General features: G+C 47.1%; 1 protein-coding gene across 1 annotated transcript in view; it reads right to left on the reverse strand.

Annotated features, from left to right (window-relative positions):
• Window positions 1-1,300, reverse strand: part of MORC3 (MORC family CW-type zinc finger 3) — a 684,179-nt gene extending 682,879 nt beyond the window's left edge. The window contains exon 1 of the mRNA XM_085621291.1: window positions 1,166-1,300. Within this exon, the coding sequence (XP_085477417.1) occupies window positions 1,166-1,201 (36 nt within the window). The 5' untranslated portion in view covers window positions 1,202-1,300. The remainder of the gene's footprint in view (window positions 1-1,165) is intronic.
• Between the last annotated feature and the right edge of the window lie 17,186 nt (window positions 1,301-18,486).

Raw genomic sequence — 18,486 nt, forward strand, 5'->3', positions numbered from 1 at the left:
TTGACCGCTACCCGAGGCCCATCGAAGCGCTAAACTTGTGAAACTGAAACAGCAACACAGCATCCAAAAACCCATCACTGCCTGAGGGCAAATCGCCCCGGCAGGTACCCAAAACTCATCACTGTCAGAAGGCAACCGCCGCGGCAGCCATCAAAAGCTCATCACCGCCAGAAGACATTTTGCAGACGAATACAAGACTCTGCGACTAAACTTGCTGACACTTCCGCAAACCATATTGACCGCAACCTGCGGCCTTTCACAGCGCTGACCTTGTGATCCAACCTCAACTGTGACAAAGCGTCACACATCAATAAGACAACCGAAACAGCGACTAAAAAAACTCAAAATTAATGTGGAGTAATGAGGCTATCGACTCGGTATCCAAAAACTCACCGCTGTCAGATGGAATCTGACAGGCGAAAACAAGACACACTGACGCGCAAGCGCAGCCTTCGCTAGCCGAGACCTAAAAAGCACTTTCCCTTTGCATTCAGCAATAAAGGAACGAACCACTAAGTACTGATGGACCCTGGTGGTGGCTCATTCCTGTGCTCACCCACCTTAATCCTCCACCCATTGGCGTACGCGTTGATTTATAAACACCTCACCACGCCTAATTAAGACACTTCATGCAACTCTGAATCTAGCACCGTGGCACTTTATCGTTAGCCCCACTCATTCCAGAGACATATCTAGCCGGAGAATATAGCATTTATTTACATGTCTTTATAAAAGCATATGCTACTATTGGGGGATCATGACGAGTACGTACATTGACGAAACTTTCCGTTCCCGCGACCTATAAGATACGAAGAAACGATGGCATTTCCTATAGATTGCCTTAGCTGTGTACAATCCAAACGCCTTTGGTGACAGAAAACGTGGTATTTTATACACTGAGTGTTGCCCCAGGCTGCCTTTGAAGAGTGTGAACTGGGCACGGGACGGTCTTCCTCTGCGTGTGGGCACATATTGTCCCAGAGATGTGAGACCATGGTGACTCCCGTATTGCCAGCCTCTCGGGATACAGGTATGGTGAATCGAAAGCTGATGGTGCACTGGTGCCCGCTACAGCACCCCACTCTTTACCGTAAACAAACGGCAGCCTCTCCTGAAAGCTGGGGCAGCCTCTGTGACCAAATACATCCGCTATCTCAGCACTTACCGCGCTGAGGCGAATTCCTCCGTGTGTCTGCGCCATCTTCGCTCGGGATGTGGTGGTAAACCGGAATCCGGATGGATGCTCGAGCAGCTGCACCGCCTACAGAATCAACACACAGGGACAGCTCGAAATGAACATAGAAGAAGTACTAGCTTCTAGCTGAGCTAAATGTCAACAAGCGCGACGTCCATATTGAAATGTCGTCACCCAATGTGTTAAAAATAATACATAGAGAGTAACATTAATTTTGTAGATTCGATCCAAGCAATAGATACTTACATACTGTATTATTGTATTTATAATTCTAATTCCAGTGTGTATATACATATGTTATACTTATTAGTTACATATTAGTTTTCTTAAGTTAATTTGATAATAACATATACTGCAAAGAGAGAGAAAACCTTTGGTCTGCGTTTCCGATCTGCTTTTTAAAAGTATTTCAATGGGACCATTCGAAAATGGGACCTGGTTAATTCAGAGTGCCTATTTTCCATTATAACAGCGTTCCTACTTTCGTGCAAAAAGTGGCTCAGTCTTATCCTTCTCAACGCCCCGCTGCAGTTTTAGTTACCATATCCGAAACAAAAGAGGGACTCAAGTCCCAAAGCTTTCAGACTATTTTTCCTGAACGCTGCCAGCAGTGGGAAATCGAAAGCAAGCGACGTGACACACCCCCTTCCCACCTAAGATGTCAATGTCATAATATTTGAGGAGCTTTATAAAGCGCGACCCGTCAGAGTTTCAGAGGACTGTAGAAATAGCAGACAAGTGATCCAATATAGAGTAAGAAAGCAATCGGGAATAAGCAAGCAACAAAACAAATGCAATGTAACAACCAATTAGGTAGATTCAGGACCTCGAGGTGTCTACTGAAAATAGTCCAGCTGTGTTTAATCAGGGTTATTATCAGTGGCGGTTGGTGACATTTGAAAGTGGTGTGGCATAAACTTATTGTCATACTGCACCGCAGTGAGCGGAGCGGAGCGAGTGAGCCGGAGCAACCTAAGGGAGTTCGGGGGTTTCTCCTCTGAGAAAATTTTGAAAGAAGAGTGGACAAATGGTGCATTTTCAAGCAAATTTGAGAAAGCAGGAAGGTTAATAAAGCAATTGTGAAAGTGCTGTTATTACAATTAATAAAGAGATGTCATATAACATAGGTAGCTGCTTATTCAGTATAACGACAGAACTTCATAACAGACTTCGAGATACAATGCATTGCTGAGTACCTCACAGATGTTTTTGATTTAACAAACAACCAAACAGGTCGCAAACTATCAGCATTCAACATATTGTTCACTTTTTGTAGATAAAATCAGCACGTCTGTCTTTAATAGCAGCAAACTTTTCAATAACTTGAACGTTAAAGTTTGGGATTCTTTTAGCTAGGTCCCTCTCTATTGAGAGCATTGCTAAAGCATTCAGTCTTTCCTGAATCATGGTGTTCCTCAGGAACGTCTCAATCCTCTTTGTTGAGCATAGGGTAAGCTTCCACAACCTTATTCAGTGCTTGCTCAGGGAAGGAATTATCATATTTTGCAAACTGATCACTTTGCAGTAATGTGGCATTTACCAAGTGGTTTGTAAAAGAAAAACGTTCCTTTGGCTGCACAATTATAGTATCACATATCTCTTTTGCAATTCGGACCAGACTGCTGATGTTTTTTCTGCGGTTAGAGAAACTAGAATCATTTTGCAGTCTGCTATCTAAATTGTCAACCCCCTCTCTGACTGTATTTATGCAGGTGACAAAGTCGGTGGTAGCTCTTTTCACATAGACAGTATCTATTTCACGTTTTTGTAACTTTTCATATAGCGCGTCAATATGAGGCATTATTTCATAAAACAAAAACAGCAAAAACTGGAACTCCCTGTCTTGCATTGTTCTAGCAAAGCCATGGGCCTCATTCCGACTTTTATATCCAAAGTCATCATTGGGTTCTATGGTGTCAAAACATTTCTCAAGGTCAACCCTATATTGGTATATTAGGCTGATTGTACGTATGTGAAAACTCCAATAAGTTGGGCCTCCCTTTGGAATCATTCTGTTGACAATCGTATAAAGTACCTCCGTTCTTTTGGGGGAACGTGAGAAGAATGCTGCCATTCCTCCTACATCCATAAAGAATATCTGTGCCTCAGAGATCTTTCCTACTGCTTGTTCCATAATCAGATTAAGTTGGTGGGCATAACAGTGCACATAATGGGCATTAGGATACACATCTCTAATTTTTATTTTGTACTTCAGCGGAGGTTCCACTCATTACTCTAGCACCATCATAGCTTTGTGCAATCAGTTTTTAGGTCGAGCCTAGACAGCCCATGCGCTGTCGCAAGACCTGAAGTAAACAGAATATGGAGGGTAATTCCACCTGCCGCTTGACATTGGTTCACTCTGGCGTTGCTCTGCTTAGCAGCTGCCTCATTATTGGCTGGCCATCTGATATGTCACTTCCGTTTTGTGGGAAGCAGCACCAACTACAGTTTAGTTACGCTGTAGGTCGGTATCTCTTTCCTTTTGGGACTACTTCATCTTCTCAGTGTCCCCGGCCGTAAACAAATGCTTGTTCTCATTGCGGTCTCGGGAGCCACGAGCCACAACTGTGACTACAGCAGCAGCGCTAGCTGCTCGGAGTTCAGATAGATTGGAACACAATGGAGGGGCAGGTCGGTGAAATACTTAAGTAATTAAGCTTATTTTTATCCCTGGGAATGGGGGCTGTAAGTGCTGTCTTTCTTTTGTTGCATGGCGCCCGCTTCACAGACGGGTGCCACACTTCTTTTTTTTTTGTGTGCTTTACCATTGGGCAGCGGCTGTGCCGTGTCAGCTTCTCTTGAGGTCTGGTTTCTTATATTATGTTTGCTGCAGGCGCCGGGAACTCTGGATGCAACTTTTGGTTAAGGCCGATGCGGCCACTCCCTCCCCTGGATCTATTTTTCAACAGTAGTCTGTGAAAACACTTTTTAGAAGCTGTGCCGCCTTTCTTTTGTTTCGCACAGTGCTGCATGTTCCTTGGAGCAGTTTAGACTTCCCCCTCCCGCTTTGCATTATGAGCACTCCCCCCACACTCTAAGCACAAACGTAGCCTTTCCCTTAAACAGGCGGCAACGCTTCCTCAATCCTCCTCCCGCAGCCATTCACTGCTCTGCCTAACCTCCTCCCAAGTGTCTCCCCGCTCCACCATGGCCATCACGAGCCGCCTTGATTCCACCGCTCCTTTACCTTGACGGCGCAAATCAGTGCAAGGAATAAATAACCAGTCTACACGGATGTACCCACCTTCACTTTGTAAGTGCTAGAACACACGGACACCCACATGGCTATGAAAGCTTAACCCACCTGCACAGGTCCCGCGTGCGCCTACAAGGTTCGGGGTTCCGCAGCTGCACCGTGTATTTTCGGGCAGCTGCAGTTGTGAAATGAGCACAGGGACCGGAGGAGGTCTCCCGCATAGTCCCCATGGATTTATTTTTACCTGTAATGGCTGGCTCTTAATTGTAGAATTTCAGCGGAGTGTTCAATAAGGGTAAGTTACTTACCTGTAATCCTAGTTCTCTTCCAGGGGTATCCTCATCAAAGTCATAAGCACTGAATATTCCCGCCCATGTGCGGGGACCCCGGAAATAATAAAATCATATATGTAAAAAACATACATATATACAGCTCTGTATATGTATAAACATATATTATTTTTTCCCAAGCAAATGCAGCCCCTAAAAAAGAAGGCTAGGCAATGTATAAATACACATCCAATAATACATATAGGTATAATAAAACACCTAAATCTCTTTTTTTTTTTTTAATGAGGTAAACACTCATGAGAAAGCAAAAAAAGAGAAAACTGTGGGAAACACAGATCTACAACACATTGCTAGCCTGCAGGCTGCATTGCAATACAATACCATAGAGACTGAAAAGCCCTGTATAGGTAAAAACTGGCACCGTGCCTTTAAGGCAGCCCTGGCTTCCATATCCCATCATGCCTCAGGGGTGACAGTTAGGTCAGTTGTTCTTTGCGGGACCGTAGTCCTAAACACAAAGATATATCCTTTCCATAATGTATTGTATTGTATTGTATTGTAACTAAATTTATAAGGCGCACAGCTACCCACCATGGGGTCTCCCGGCGCCAGCGATGAGGAGGTTAACTGGGATAATTGTCTACTGCGCAAAGAGCCAAGTTTTCAGACCCCTACGAAACTGTGCAAAGATAGATTGACATTTTAGGGATACAGGGAGGGAATTCCAAAGCTTAGGGGCCAGATAAGAGAAGGAGCAGCCCCCCATTCTCGCCAATTTGAATCTGGGGATCACGTAATTGCCCTGGAAGGAAGATCTGAGAGCGCGCGAGGGGACGTATGGGTGGACCCGTGAACGCAGGTACTGAGGTGCCGCACCATGTTTGATTTTAAACATGACGCACAGAGCCTTGAATTTAATACGGCTCTCTATGCGCAGCCAATGTAGGTCCCGCAGACCAGAAGTGATGGAAGATCTCTTCGGGACCTTGCAAAGAAGCCGAGCTGCAGAATTCTGCACCAACTGGAGTTTCTTGCGTACCTCTTGTGTACAACCTAGGTAGAGTACATTGCCATAATCAAGGCGGGAGGTTACCAGAGCTTGGACCACAGTACGTCTTGTTGGAACAGGAAGTAGCCAGAGAATTTTACGAAGCCACCTTAAGATGGTAAAACAGGTGGCTGAAATACTGACAACTTGTTGGCGCATAGATAAAGAATCGTCCAGCAAGAAGCCCAGGTTGCGTACATGCGTAACTGGTTGAGGTACCGGGCCCATTACCAAGGGCCAGTGTTTAGGGCCCCAAAGATGTTTATCTTTGCCCAGAATGACTAACTCGGTTTTATCACCATTAAGCTTTAACAGGTTAGCCTGCATCCACTCAGCAACGCGACCAAGTCCCTCCTGAAGTGTTGAAGAGGGGCATTCCTTACTGGAGGATAGAGAGAAGATGATCTGCGTGTCATCCGCATAAGAATAAAGAGATAGTCCCACCTCCTCCACTATTGAGGCCAGGGGTCGTACATAGATGTTAAAAAGCATAGGGCTTAATGTAGACCCCTGAGGAACCCCATAGGCAGTTGTACGAATGGAGGAGGAGCAGCTTGATGAACAGACCTGAAATGAGCGCTGACACAAGAACGAGGCTAGCCAGGACAGAGCTGGCCCAACCACCCCAGCCTTTTTTAATGCGGTGATAAGAATAGAATGGGACACTGTATCAAAGGCGGCGCTCAAGTCAAGAAGTATCAGTGCCATGGTTTCGCCTTGATCCAGATGACTACGCAGAGTCTCAGTAACCCCCAATAGAGCAGTTTCAGTCGAAAAATGTGCACGGAAGCCAGACTGAGAGGAATGCAGATAACCTGTTGCCTCTATGTGTGCAGTTAGATGGGTATTAACATGCTTCTCCAGAATTTTTGAAAACATTGGTAGTAGGGAGATAGGCCGAAAGTTAGCAAAGATTGTGGGGTCCGCCCCAGGTTTTTTCAAAAGGGGAATCACCATCGCCCTCTTCCAGTCAACGGGGACAATGGACTCCCGAAGAGAGGCATTAAGCAATTCTTGGATCACCAAAAGGGGGGCTGGTGCAAGCTGTCCAAGAATAGTAGGGGGCATGGGATCTAAAGGGGAGCCAGATTTCACCTTCGAAAAACACAGGCGTAGGGACTCTTGGTCCAATAACGGCCATACAGAGATCGTTTCCTTAGGAGGAGGGCTCTCATCATACATAGTGAGAGAGGACCTGCTTTCGGGCAGTGGTGTATTAACTGCCAAAGAATTATGAATAGTTTCGACTTTCGTAATAAAGAAGTCAGCGATCTCATTACATTGGGCTTCATCAAGTATTGGAGGGGCTGGAGAAGTATCTGCCCCTGCCAACTTTTTTATCATAGAAAAAAGGGCCTTAGGACGATTAGTGGCCTTAGAGATGGATTCAGAAACGAAAGTCCCTTTTGTCTTCCTGCAGGCTAGATGATAGAGTTTTAAAGCTGCCCTATAGGTTAATTTACTCTCTGCTGAGTAAATTTTCCTCCAACACCTTTCCAGGTGTTTGCACTTGGCCTTCATATTTTTGAGGTCCGGCGTAAACCATGGTGCAGGAGGCAAATGTACAAGGGGACGCTTAATGCGAAGAGGGAGATGATGCTCAATAGTGGATGACAGCCACTGTGACACCTCCAAATTTAAAGAGGATAGAGGGCCAGATGTATCCGGGCATGTAGATGTCAACTCGGCGTTGAACTTTTCCAAGTTCAGTTTAGACCAAACTCTAAATTTAGTGGCATAAGGAGGAAGGACTGGTGGAACGCCGCTAGCTAAAATAAGGCTAAATTGAACAGCAAAATGATCGGACCAAATAAGGGGGAGTGGTGAAATACTGCAATCCAGCGAGATATTAGATAGAACTGGATCCAGTAAGTGCCCTGCCTGGTGGGTGGGTCCCTGATTACGTAGCACCAAATTAATTGCCTCACAATCAGCAAGGAAAGCTTTGCTCAGTTTGTCATTGGTGTCTTCTAAATGAAGATTAAGATCACCCACAATAACAAAGTTTGCCGCCTTCAGAACATAAGGAGCAATCAGCTCTGAGAAAGAAAACAGCCACTGAGTGGATTTATCTGGGGGACGATAGAGGAGAATCCCTGATAGAGTCATGTGAGGTGAAAGTGCTAGTTTAAACAGCCCGGCTTCACAGTCTGGAAGTGGCAGGGCTTCTAACCGGCATGTGTAGGTGTCTTTAAATATAATTGCAACACCACCACCTCTCCCCGAACTGCGATCTATTCTCAGTATAACATAGCCTGATGGAAGAGCACTGGCCACATCCGCACAGGAACTGGCATGAAGCCAAGTTTCTGTGAGAAATAAAGCGTCCGGGAGAGCGGTGCTTAGGAAATCAAATATATGTTCCTTGTGTTTTGGGAGGGACCTACAATTAATACTCCAGAATTTAAAAGTGGCGTTTGCTGCCCCCCGTGAAGCTATTGCTGTGGAGGGTACAGCTTGTGTTTTGTCTCTTTCATGATTAAACATAAAGTTACAGCCTGTGACTGTGCAGTTGGTCAGAGGTCTAGCTGACAAGTCAGATGGCATGCCAACGCATTCCTTACCCCGTAAGTGATACAGCTCCTCAGCAGAGTATATGCGGCGAAGGCTACCATCCCCCTCAGCAGGGACATAATCTCTGGCCGCTGGGCGCTCGAGGGCGCGGACGGGCGCAGACGGGCTTGCCTCTGGCGCGCCCCCGGCGCGCCATCGGCGCGCGCGCTGTGCGCGCGCGCTGCGCGCTTGCATCAGCTGGAATAAATAGCAGCTGGTGTAGCAGGGGGCGTGGTCCAATACGGAAGCGACCCAGCAACCACCTTCGCAAGCTAGGAGCGGGTGATTGTGGCCGTCTTCACCATACAACACAGCAGTGTTCCCACGTAAGTCCCCACAGCCCCACACAATTGACGCTACTATTAGCGAGTTAAAAGGAAATAAGGAACAAAGTTTCTCTGATAAAAGTTTTAAGTGCAAGTATGGGGGCAGCAATGTTAGCACAGCGGCAGCGGCAAAGATCACAGAGGACCGCTGCGCGCTTGCATCAGCTGGACTAAATAGCAGCCGGTGTAGCAGGGGGCGTGGCCCAATACGGAAGCGACCCAGCAACCACCTTCGCAAGCTAGGAGCGGGTGATTGCCTGGGGAGGTGGGTGGGTTGCTTATGACTTTGATGAGGATACCCCTGGAAGAGAACTAGGATTACAGGTAAGTAACTTACCCTTCTCTTCTAGGGGATCCTCATCAATAGTCATAAGCACTGAATAGAGTAGCAAGCTCACCTTCCACCTGCAGGCAAATGAAAAAAAGATTGTACCACACATGGAATAAGAAGATCATGAAACTGATTATGTATGGAACAGATTCCTCAAGGAGGCTTGTCCTACTTGAGTGTCTGCTCTGGTGTCCGAATCCAGACAATAGTGTCTGGTAAAGGTGTGGACAGATCTCCAAGTGGCTGCCTTGCAGATCTCGGAGAGTGGGACATTATTGAGAAAAGCAGCGGTAGCCGCTTTTCCTCTTGTAGAGTGCGCCCTAGGGCGCGCCCCCAATGGTTTCTGAGCCAGTTGGTAGGCCAATGTAATACTTGAAACAATCCACCTAGCAATGGAACGTTTGGAAGCAGCAAAGCCCATACGGACAACCCCGTAGTTCACAAACAGTTGATCAGATTTCCTAACATTCTTAGTCCTATCTAGATAGAATTTTAGGACCCTTTTGACATCTAAAGAATGCAACGCCCTCTCTGCCGGAGAGAGGAGGGGTTGGGAAAAAAGGTTGGCAAGGAGATGGCTTGATTTACATGAAAGTCCGATACCACCTTAGGCAGGAATGAAGGATGAGTCCTCATCACTACCCTATTGAGATGAAACGTAGTGTAGGGTTCTTTAGAACAGAGGGCCTGCATCTCACTGACCCTCCGTGCTGAAGTGATGGCTATTAAAAAGGCTGTCTTCCATGTGAGGTGCTGTAGGCTAGCCTTATGAATAGGCTCAAAGGGAGAACCCATGAGCCTTGAAAGAACCAAGTTTAGCTCCCAAGAGGGAGAGGGAGGTCTAACAGGGGGATAGACTTTCTTGAGACCTTGCAAGAAATCCTTCACCACCTGTAACTTAAAAAATGACTGCTGCGATGGAGAATGCCTGTATGCTGTTATGGCTGCTAGGTGAACCTTTATGGATGAAAATTTCAACCCTGCCCTTGCTAAATGAAGAAGATAGGGCAAAATTACATCCTCCTGGCATTTTGTTGGATCATAATGATGCTGAGCACACCAAATGTAAAACCTTTTCCACTTACAAAAGTAGGAATGTCTTGTCGAAGGCCTCCTGGCTTCCTTAAGTATGGACATACACTCTTGAGGGAGGTTCAGATGTCCATACTGGAGGACTTCAGGAGCCATGCTGTTAAGCTCAGCGAGGGAAGGCTGGGATGGTAAATCTTCCCCTGCATCTTGGATAACAAGTCCGGCCTGCACGGCAGCCGTTTGTGGGGGCGGATCGACATGTGCAGGAGATCCGTGTACCACCACTGCCTCGGCCAGTCCGGTGCTATGAGGATCATCTTGGCAGATGAATTCTGCAGCTTGGTCACCACCTTGGGGATTAGTGGGAGAGGCGGAAAAGCGTACACAAATGTCAGTGACCAATTTATCAAAAGGGCATTCCCTAGGGATCCTGGTCGATGGTATCTTGAGGCGAAGCCTCGGCATTTTGTGTTGTGCTCGTCCGCGAAGAGATCCACTTGCGGACGCCCCCATTCCCCGAAGATGTCTTCTAACACCTCGTCGTTTATTACCCAGTCCTCTGGTTCTTGAAAATGACGACTGAGCAAGTCCGCTTTCACGTTGAGTTCTCCTGGTAGGTGCACCGCTTTCAATGAGATGTTCCTTGCTAGGATCTAGTGCCACAGGGACTGAGCTTCCAGCGAGAGCGTCCTGGATCGAGTACCCCCCTGCTTGTTCAGGTAGTACATTGTGGTGGTATTGTCCGTCTGTACTAGAATGGTACTCGTCATGATCGCAGGCAGGAATGCTTTGAGGGCTAGGTGGACTGCCCTGAGCTCCAGCATGTTGATGTGGTACAACTGCTCGCTGCTGGACCACCGTCCCTGAGTTTGCAGAGACCCGAAATGCGCACCCCAGCCTTGAAGGGATGCGTCCGTGATTAAGGTCTGAGTTGGGGGCTCTTGATGGAAGGGGATCCCCACTTGTAGATTCAGTGGCTTCAGCCACCACTTGACTGACTGCCTGGCCGCTGAGGAAAGGCAAACTTTTTCTTCCCACAGGGAATTCCTTTGATCCCATTTGTCCTCGAGATCTTGCTGTAGAGGACGCATCCTTAGCCTGGCATTGGGCACTAGGAAAATGCAGGATGCCATGGCCCCTAGCAGAGATGAGATTTGTCTTGCCGACGACAGATTGTTGGATAGAATCTGCCTGCCTTTGAGGATAATGGATGACTGTCTTTCCTCCGAAGGAAACACTTTTCCTACTACGGAGTCTATAGTTGCACCCAGGTAGTGGATCCTCTGTGTTGGTGAAAAATTTGACTTTTTGACATTCACTCTGAGACCCAACTTGCGACATAAGTTCAGGCAGAGCGACAGCTGCGATCGAACACTCTGAGGCGATGGACCCTTTATTAGCCAGTCGTCTAGGTAGGGGTAGACGAAGACTCCTGCCCGCCTCAGAGCAGCCACTACTACTGCCACGCATTTTGTGAATACTCGAGGAGCTGACTTCAGGCCAAATGGAAGAACCTTGAACTGATAGTGAGAGTTCCCCACCGCAAACCTGAGAAATTTCCGATGATTCCGTTGGATGGGAATATGGAAATATGCGTCCTGAAGGTCCAGCGAACACATCCAATCGCCCAACCGGAGATGAGGATATATTTGGTGGAGCGCCAGCATGCGAAATTTTTCCTTTCCTATGTGTTTGTTCAGTATCCGTAGGTCCAAAATGGGTCTGAACTCTACCTTCGTACTCCTTTTTTGAATCAGAAAGTATCTGGAGTAAACTCCCTTTCCTCTTTGGTTTTTGGGTACTTTTTCTATTGCAGATTTGAGCAGAAGAGACGCCACCTCTTCTCTGAGCTGCGTTAGATGCTGGGCCGAATGAACAGGAGGAATCGATGGAGGGTGGCTTCGGAAACGAAGCGAGTACCCATGCCGCAGTATATTGAGAACCCACTTGTCCTTTGTGATGGATTGCCACTCTGGAAGATGATGCACAACACTTCCTCCCACCGGAGCGGTGGACAGCATCGGAGGAAGCGGTTCCTCATTGCTTCCCTGGAGCCTTGTTTCCAGCGTTTGACTGCCTGTTGTTACCGCGTCCCCTGGATGGTCTGCGGGACTGGTACTGCTGCTTCTTTTGACCTTGCTGGTCCTGGTTCTTCTGCCACTGAGGGGTTTGAACCCTCTGTTGGTAGTTACGCCTGTCATTTCCCCTGCGGCGTCGAAACTCTTTCCTCTTTTCAAGCCCCACGGCTTTTATGGTCTCCAGTTCTGCTTTCATACGGGCCATTTCTTCGTCCGCATGAGACCCAAAAAGTGAATTGCCCGAGAAAGGCAGATTTAGTATTCTCGCCTGCGCTTCCGGCTTCAAGGCCGTCAATCTGAGCCAAGATGATCTTCTGGCTGTGATTCCATGGGCATATGAATGTGCTGCTAGTGTTGCCCCATCTGCCGCTGCACTTATGACCTGGTTAGAAACCAGACTCCCCTCGTGCAAAATTTCTTCAAAGTCCCGTCTATCCTCTGATGGAACTTTTTCAATGAACCTCTGGAGAGAGTCCCACAAAGATCTATCATAGCGCCCCAGAAGCGCTGAGGCGCTGGCCACCTTTAGGCTAGAAGATGCCGAACCGCAAACTCTCCTCCCCCAAGAGTCTTGCGTCTTACTGTCTTTATCTGGGGGCACCGTTGAAGACCCCGCTACTGCATGCGTCTTTCTAGCAGCAGCGGTGATGACAGAGTCCGGTGGAGGATCTGATCTTAGGAACAGAGGATCTTCTGGAGCCGGACGGTACTTCTTTAGAATCCGTGCCGGTGCAGATTTGGTGGTCGCTGGCGTGAGAAAAATATCCATTACTGGTTGCAGCAAACCAGGGACTAACCAGACCCCCCAGGATATTGCGGCATTGATTGGCAAATTTAGCGGCACAAATATTGAAATTTAGCGGCACAAATATGGAAATTTAGCGGCATTTTTGCGGCACTTTATTTTACTCATAATCATTCATTTTCAGCCTTAAATTAATGGAAACTGTTTTAACAGAGTATTCCACTTGTAATAGGCATGCTTAAAGTATCTGTAGCTCTACGGAAGCACAGCTCCAGTCCTAACCTTGTGGGAGTGTACTGTATTTCTCCCTGGGATGTTCTAGTGCTCATGTATGCATTGTGTCGGGGCACCCCTGCCTCTGGATCTGAGAGGCAGTACACCTCTTCCTCAGGCACCCTCAACCATGAGATCAGTAATGTTGAGGAAAGCCTAGGTGCCACCAAAACAGGTTTTGCTGGAAGATAAGCAGGTTCTACCAGCATCAGAAGTCGCCGGCCCCAGTACTGAATCAAGTAACCTGAGTTGATTAAATACATCTGGGTCCTCCTGATGGAGGAGAGTTAATCCTTGTATTACACATGAACTTGTAACTATTGATTCAGATCCAGTTATTGCTGTGAAGCCTTCGACTGATTTTTCTCAGCTCCCACCCAGGGAAAATTAAAAAAGTACTCTTTGCGTACTGTGCACCGTAAGGATAAAGTGCTGCCCAATTCAGTTGTCAGTCCAGTGTATGTCACTACTGCTGTAGTGAATTTGGAGGTTAGGTCAGTTTCAACAGCACAAACGATGTACATACCCAGCACTCAAGAGACCATTTGACTCATTCATGGGTAGATTAAAAGCAATTGAGTGTGCCATTTTGACTTGCCCACCTCTGATCACCTACCCACGTCCATTCGAAGAATTGAGGGTGCCACTGATGCCCCCCAATCTTGTGGGACCATACAGCGCCTTGATTCAGATAGCTGTATTTCAAAAGAAAATAATACTGTAACATTTGTCCCTCAAGCTAATTCTGCTAGTCTTCCTGTACTGTCTTTCTGACTCTGGATGCACAGAGTACACTGTCACCGTGGGCTGTTCCCATCCGAAAAGGCTGCTGCAAATTTCGAACCGTTTTATTAATTCATCTCTGGAGCATGTCAAAGAAGCAACATTAATTTCGAATATAACCTACCCTGAGATCCAAAAGTACTTGCTAACACAAGCCTGCGTGGCAATGTAACGCAGCTCCGTGTTTACTGAGAGTCACGCTTCCTGCTTCGAATGCTCGTTGGCTTGATGGCTTCTGAATGAATCACAGCTCACCACCCCCTCAGCTGAGACTCGTCTGGCCGGCCCTCTTGAAAGTGGTGCAAAGGACTCAACCATATCACGGATGCCTTTTTGCAGTCACATGCCATAAATAACAATGGCAAATGCACGCACCAATGATGTGCAAAACCAGAGTACGTGCCCGTGGCCATGCTGCACACCAGGCCTGTAGTAATCGATTTGCATGCAAGCCTGGTGTGCTTGAAACCGGCTATTAAAAGATTCCTTTAATTTTGCATTCACCAGGGCAGCAATGGCTTTATTGCACCAGTCAGCAAGAATACGTGTATTTCGGACCTATCAATCCACTGAACGTGGAGTGTGTGTGCAAATGAAGAATTTTATGCCTGCTTCGGCGTGTTCATGCCACTGTGCAGAGGCACAACTATCGCCAAATTTCGGAGGGGCGGAGGGGGGGCTAATTCCTACAGCAATAGGCAGAGTGGAGGTGCAGGAGGCTCTAAGAACGGGTGAAAACAGAACAAAGCATAGTTAACAAGTAAGTCTCTTTTAAAGATCTGTGAAGTACTCAGGTGCGGCTGCCTTAAGACTGTCGCCAGCCGGGAGGCTGTCTCAGCCCGGGCTGACACACACTACGGGGGAGGGAGGGGGGCTGAAGCTCTTTGAGCCTGCCACTGTGGGTAAAACATACATGCCTGCCCCCGCATCCATGTATTGACGGCTTTTTAGTGTCTCTCGGGATTCACCTTCAGTGTTTTGGCGCATTTTCTAAATTTCGCGGGCAGTTTTGTAAAAATCGCGGCATTTTTACAAAACTGCCGATTTCGCGATTTTTTTGCAAATCGCGAAATCGCGAAATCCTGGAGGGTCTGACTAACGGCAACAGTGGACGTGACACTGCTCTTTCATGAAGAGTTTCAAAGATTATGGAGGAGGTGATCTCCTGAACCGGCATAGGGATATTTAATTTTGTAGCTCCTCTACACAACACTTCCTGAAAAGTAGAGATATCATCCACCGGAGATACCCTGGAGGGTGGTGTCTCCGAGAGTGTCGGTGAATAATCCCTTCTGGATGATCTAGATGACGGGGAGGAAGAAGGGGTCCTACGGCGCCTTCTCTCCGATCTGGTCGGCTCTCTCCTGTGGGAGGAGGATCTGGATCGCCTCCTTGGTGTTCGAGAGCGACGTCGAGAATCTCTTCCCCGAGAACGTGATCTGACCGGTCTCGCTGGGAAGTCCATGTCTCTTAACCTTGTTAGTGAGGCCTTGACTGCGTGAGACATAGCCGAGTCCTGAGGTATCTCTCTTGCGGGACTTTGAGGTACAGCATGTCCCTCTTCCAGCGGACTATTTTCTCTTGCAGGCACTGGAGAGAGATTCACAATTTCCGGTGACTCGGACCTTGAACTCGAGCCCTCTGATCCTGAAGGCGAGATAGATATAAGACGTGGTGAATCATGTTCCGAAGTTGTATATACCAGTCTATGAGGAGATTTGCGCCTTGAAACTGGCCGGATCGTAAGGCGAACATGCGACACCTCCTGAGCACCCTCTGCAGAGGAGCGCCTCGACGGCGATAGGCCTATCACCGTAGATCTGGGACTTGACTCCTCGAGGATCAAAGGAGATTTTTCTTGCCTCGACGTCGAGAATCTCGTCGTCGACGGAGGACTTGGTCTGAACAGAGGTCTAGACCCCGACGGGGAATCTCGCCTCGACGTTATGGACTTCTCCAAAGCCTTGGAGACCTGCAAGGACGGAGGCACCTGCCTCGACGTCGACTCCGACGGAGGCACCTGCCTCGACATCGACTCCGACGAAGGCTCCTGCCTCGACGTCGGTCTTGACGGAGGCGCCTGCCTCGACGTCGAATGCTCCGACGACGAATGCCTCGACATCGCCATTCTCTTTGCCGACGATCGATCTTTCCTCGACGGCGAACTAGGTCTTGACGTTGATCTTGGTCTCGACGTCGACGTAGACTTCGGAGTCGAACGCCTACAAACCTCTTGCGACGTCGACTGATCTCTCACACTCCTCGACGTCGAATGATGTTCCTTCGACGTCGAACGATGGCTCTGTTTCGACGTCGATCGATCTTCCCTTGACGTCGAAAGATGCCTTTTAGACGTCGACCTGTGACGCCGATCCTTCGACGCCGATCTCTTTGACGTCAAAGTCGTCGACGACGAACGAATCCGCTTCGCCGCTGTATCTAAAGTCGACGACGATTTTCTTTTTGCAGCATGACTACCCCTGGACTCCTCACCTCTCAGCGACGATCCCGCCGCTGGAGTCTTCGACGCCGAGCCCGACGCCGATGGGGAGCAAACAGGGACCAGCTGCCTCGACGTCGACCGTTCTGACAAGCCGTAGAGTCTAATCCTCTCTCTCTCCTTTAAAGTCCTTTTAGAAAGGTCTTTACAATGATGACATGTTGCTGGAGAGTAAGAATCCGGCAGGCAGACAATACACACGTCATGTGTGTCTGAAGAAGCCTTCTTTTTTCCACAAGATGGACATGGGATAAATAAAGAAGGCCTTTTTCTGACAAAAATAGCAGAAAATCAGTCAGAAAAATACAGGATACTGACTTCTTCCCAGATATTAATAAGAGGAAGTCCAAAAAATCACTATAATGCAAATAATTCTTGACTAAAAAGCCAAAAAGAAGAGAGCTGAATTCCAGGGTCCTGACTGAAGGAGCCGGAAAGAACAACTGACCTAACTGTCACCCCTGAGGCATGATGGGATATGGAAGCCAGGGCTGCCTTAAAGGCACGGTGCCAGTTTTTACCTATACAGGGCTTTTCAGTCTCTATGGTATTGTATTGCAATGCAGCCTGCAGGCTAGCAATGTGTTGTAGATCTGTGTTTCCCACAGTTTTCTCTTTTTTTGCTTTCTCATGAGTGTTTACCTCATTAAAAAAAAAAAAAGAGATTTAGGTGTTTTATTATACCTATATGTATTATTGGATGTGTATTTATACATTGCCTAGCCTTCTTTTTTAGGGGCTGCATTTGCTTGGGAAAAAATAATATATGTTTATACATATACAGAGCTGTATATATGTATGTTTTTTACATATATAATTTTATTATTTCCGGGGTCCCCGCACATGGGCGGGAATATTCAGTGCTTATGACTATTGATGAGGATCCCCTGGAAGAGAAACAAGTTACCTCGCTTTTTACTTCGGCACTGCAGGCGTGTAGTGGTGCATGTTTGTTGGCATGACGCATGTGTAACTGTCTTGGTGTAAAATAAACATTTTAATAGACCCGGTAATCACCACTTCCCTTGTCTGTTCTGTCCTAACCCAGTACCACAGACCAGTGGTGTGTAAGGGACTTTGGAGGGATTACACGGTGTGGGGGTCACGTGGTACATCAGTCACTGGAAACACTCCACCGAAGCACAAAACATCTTGCACTTATTTGAACCAACTTCCTAAGGTCTCTAAACCTTTAACTTTACCCGTCAAAAGCGAAGGAAAGCAGAGCATTTAATTCCAATACATTTTATTTCATAAAATATAATATTATTTTGGCCTAGCGCAGCTCTGTTTGAAGGTTCTGAACTGCAGGTGAACGTGTGAATATTTAAACAGACTAACACGTTTAACTTTTGGTCCTCGCCCCAGTCGCATAGATTTCTCATAACTTTTAGACTTACACCTGAAAAGGTTTATGTTTGGTGTCAGAGTTGGTCTCTGCAGCTGATAACACGGCCGGCCACAAGTCCCACAGAGCAGCTCTCTCTCAACCGCCGTTTACTTAACTCTTTTTGGCTCTTCTTAAAACAGAGGAGCAAAAGAGGCCTGCCCAGGATCACACAGAGTAATATTGACAGAGCAGAGGATAATCTCAAACACTGGTTTAACCAAGATCACACAGACGGTCAACTGCCCGACTAGATTTAAACTGATGCAGATGGAAGGGATGTGATGTGCTCCGTATTTTTATTTATCCAATTTTTTTTATAGGATGAACATTACTCAAAGGTGCCAGAGTGCTTATAAAAGAAATGAATTAGTACATACTGTACAAATTTACATAATACGAAGATGTTACTACAGTAGAGTATAAGAGCCGGGCATTACATAGGGCACAAAATTACATTGCTCGAAGATGTAGGTACATTAAAAAAGCCACACACATTGGAGTACAGTGTATGTTGCAGTAGTCATGAAATGTGAGTAACAGAATTTCGACTGGTGCCAAGATGGAGTCTAATGGAATGGATTAAGTGCAGTAAATCTCAAGGAACCGACTGGTGTGGAGAGTAAACCAGAAAGGTGAAACCTAGGGAGGAGAGGTTAGCTAAAATACCCTTGCAGGAGAAGCACTTTCAGGTGGTGCAAACGTTCAGCGATAAGGAGTTCCCTATTCTGGTTGCGCTTCTTGAG

The sequence above is a fragment of the Triturus cristatus genome, chromosome 8 (assembly GCF_964204655.1).
Source record: "Triturus cristatus chromosome 8, aTriCri1.1, whole genome shotgun sequence".
Lineage (NCBI taxonomy): Eukaryota > Metazoa > Chordata > Amphibia > Caudata > Salamandridae > Triturus > Triturus cristatus.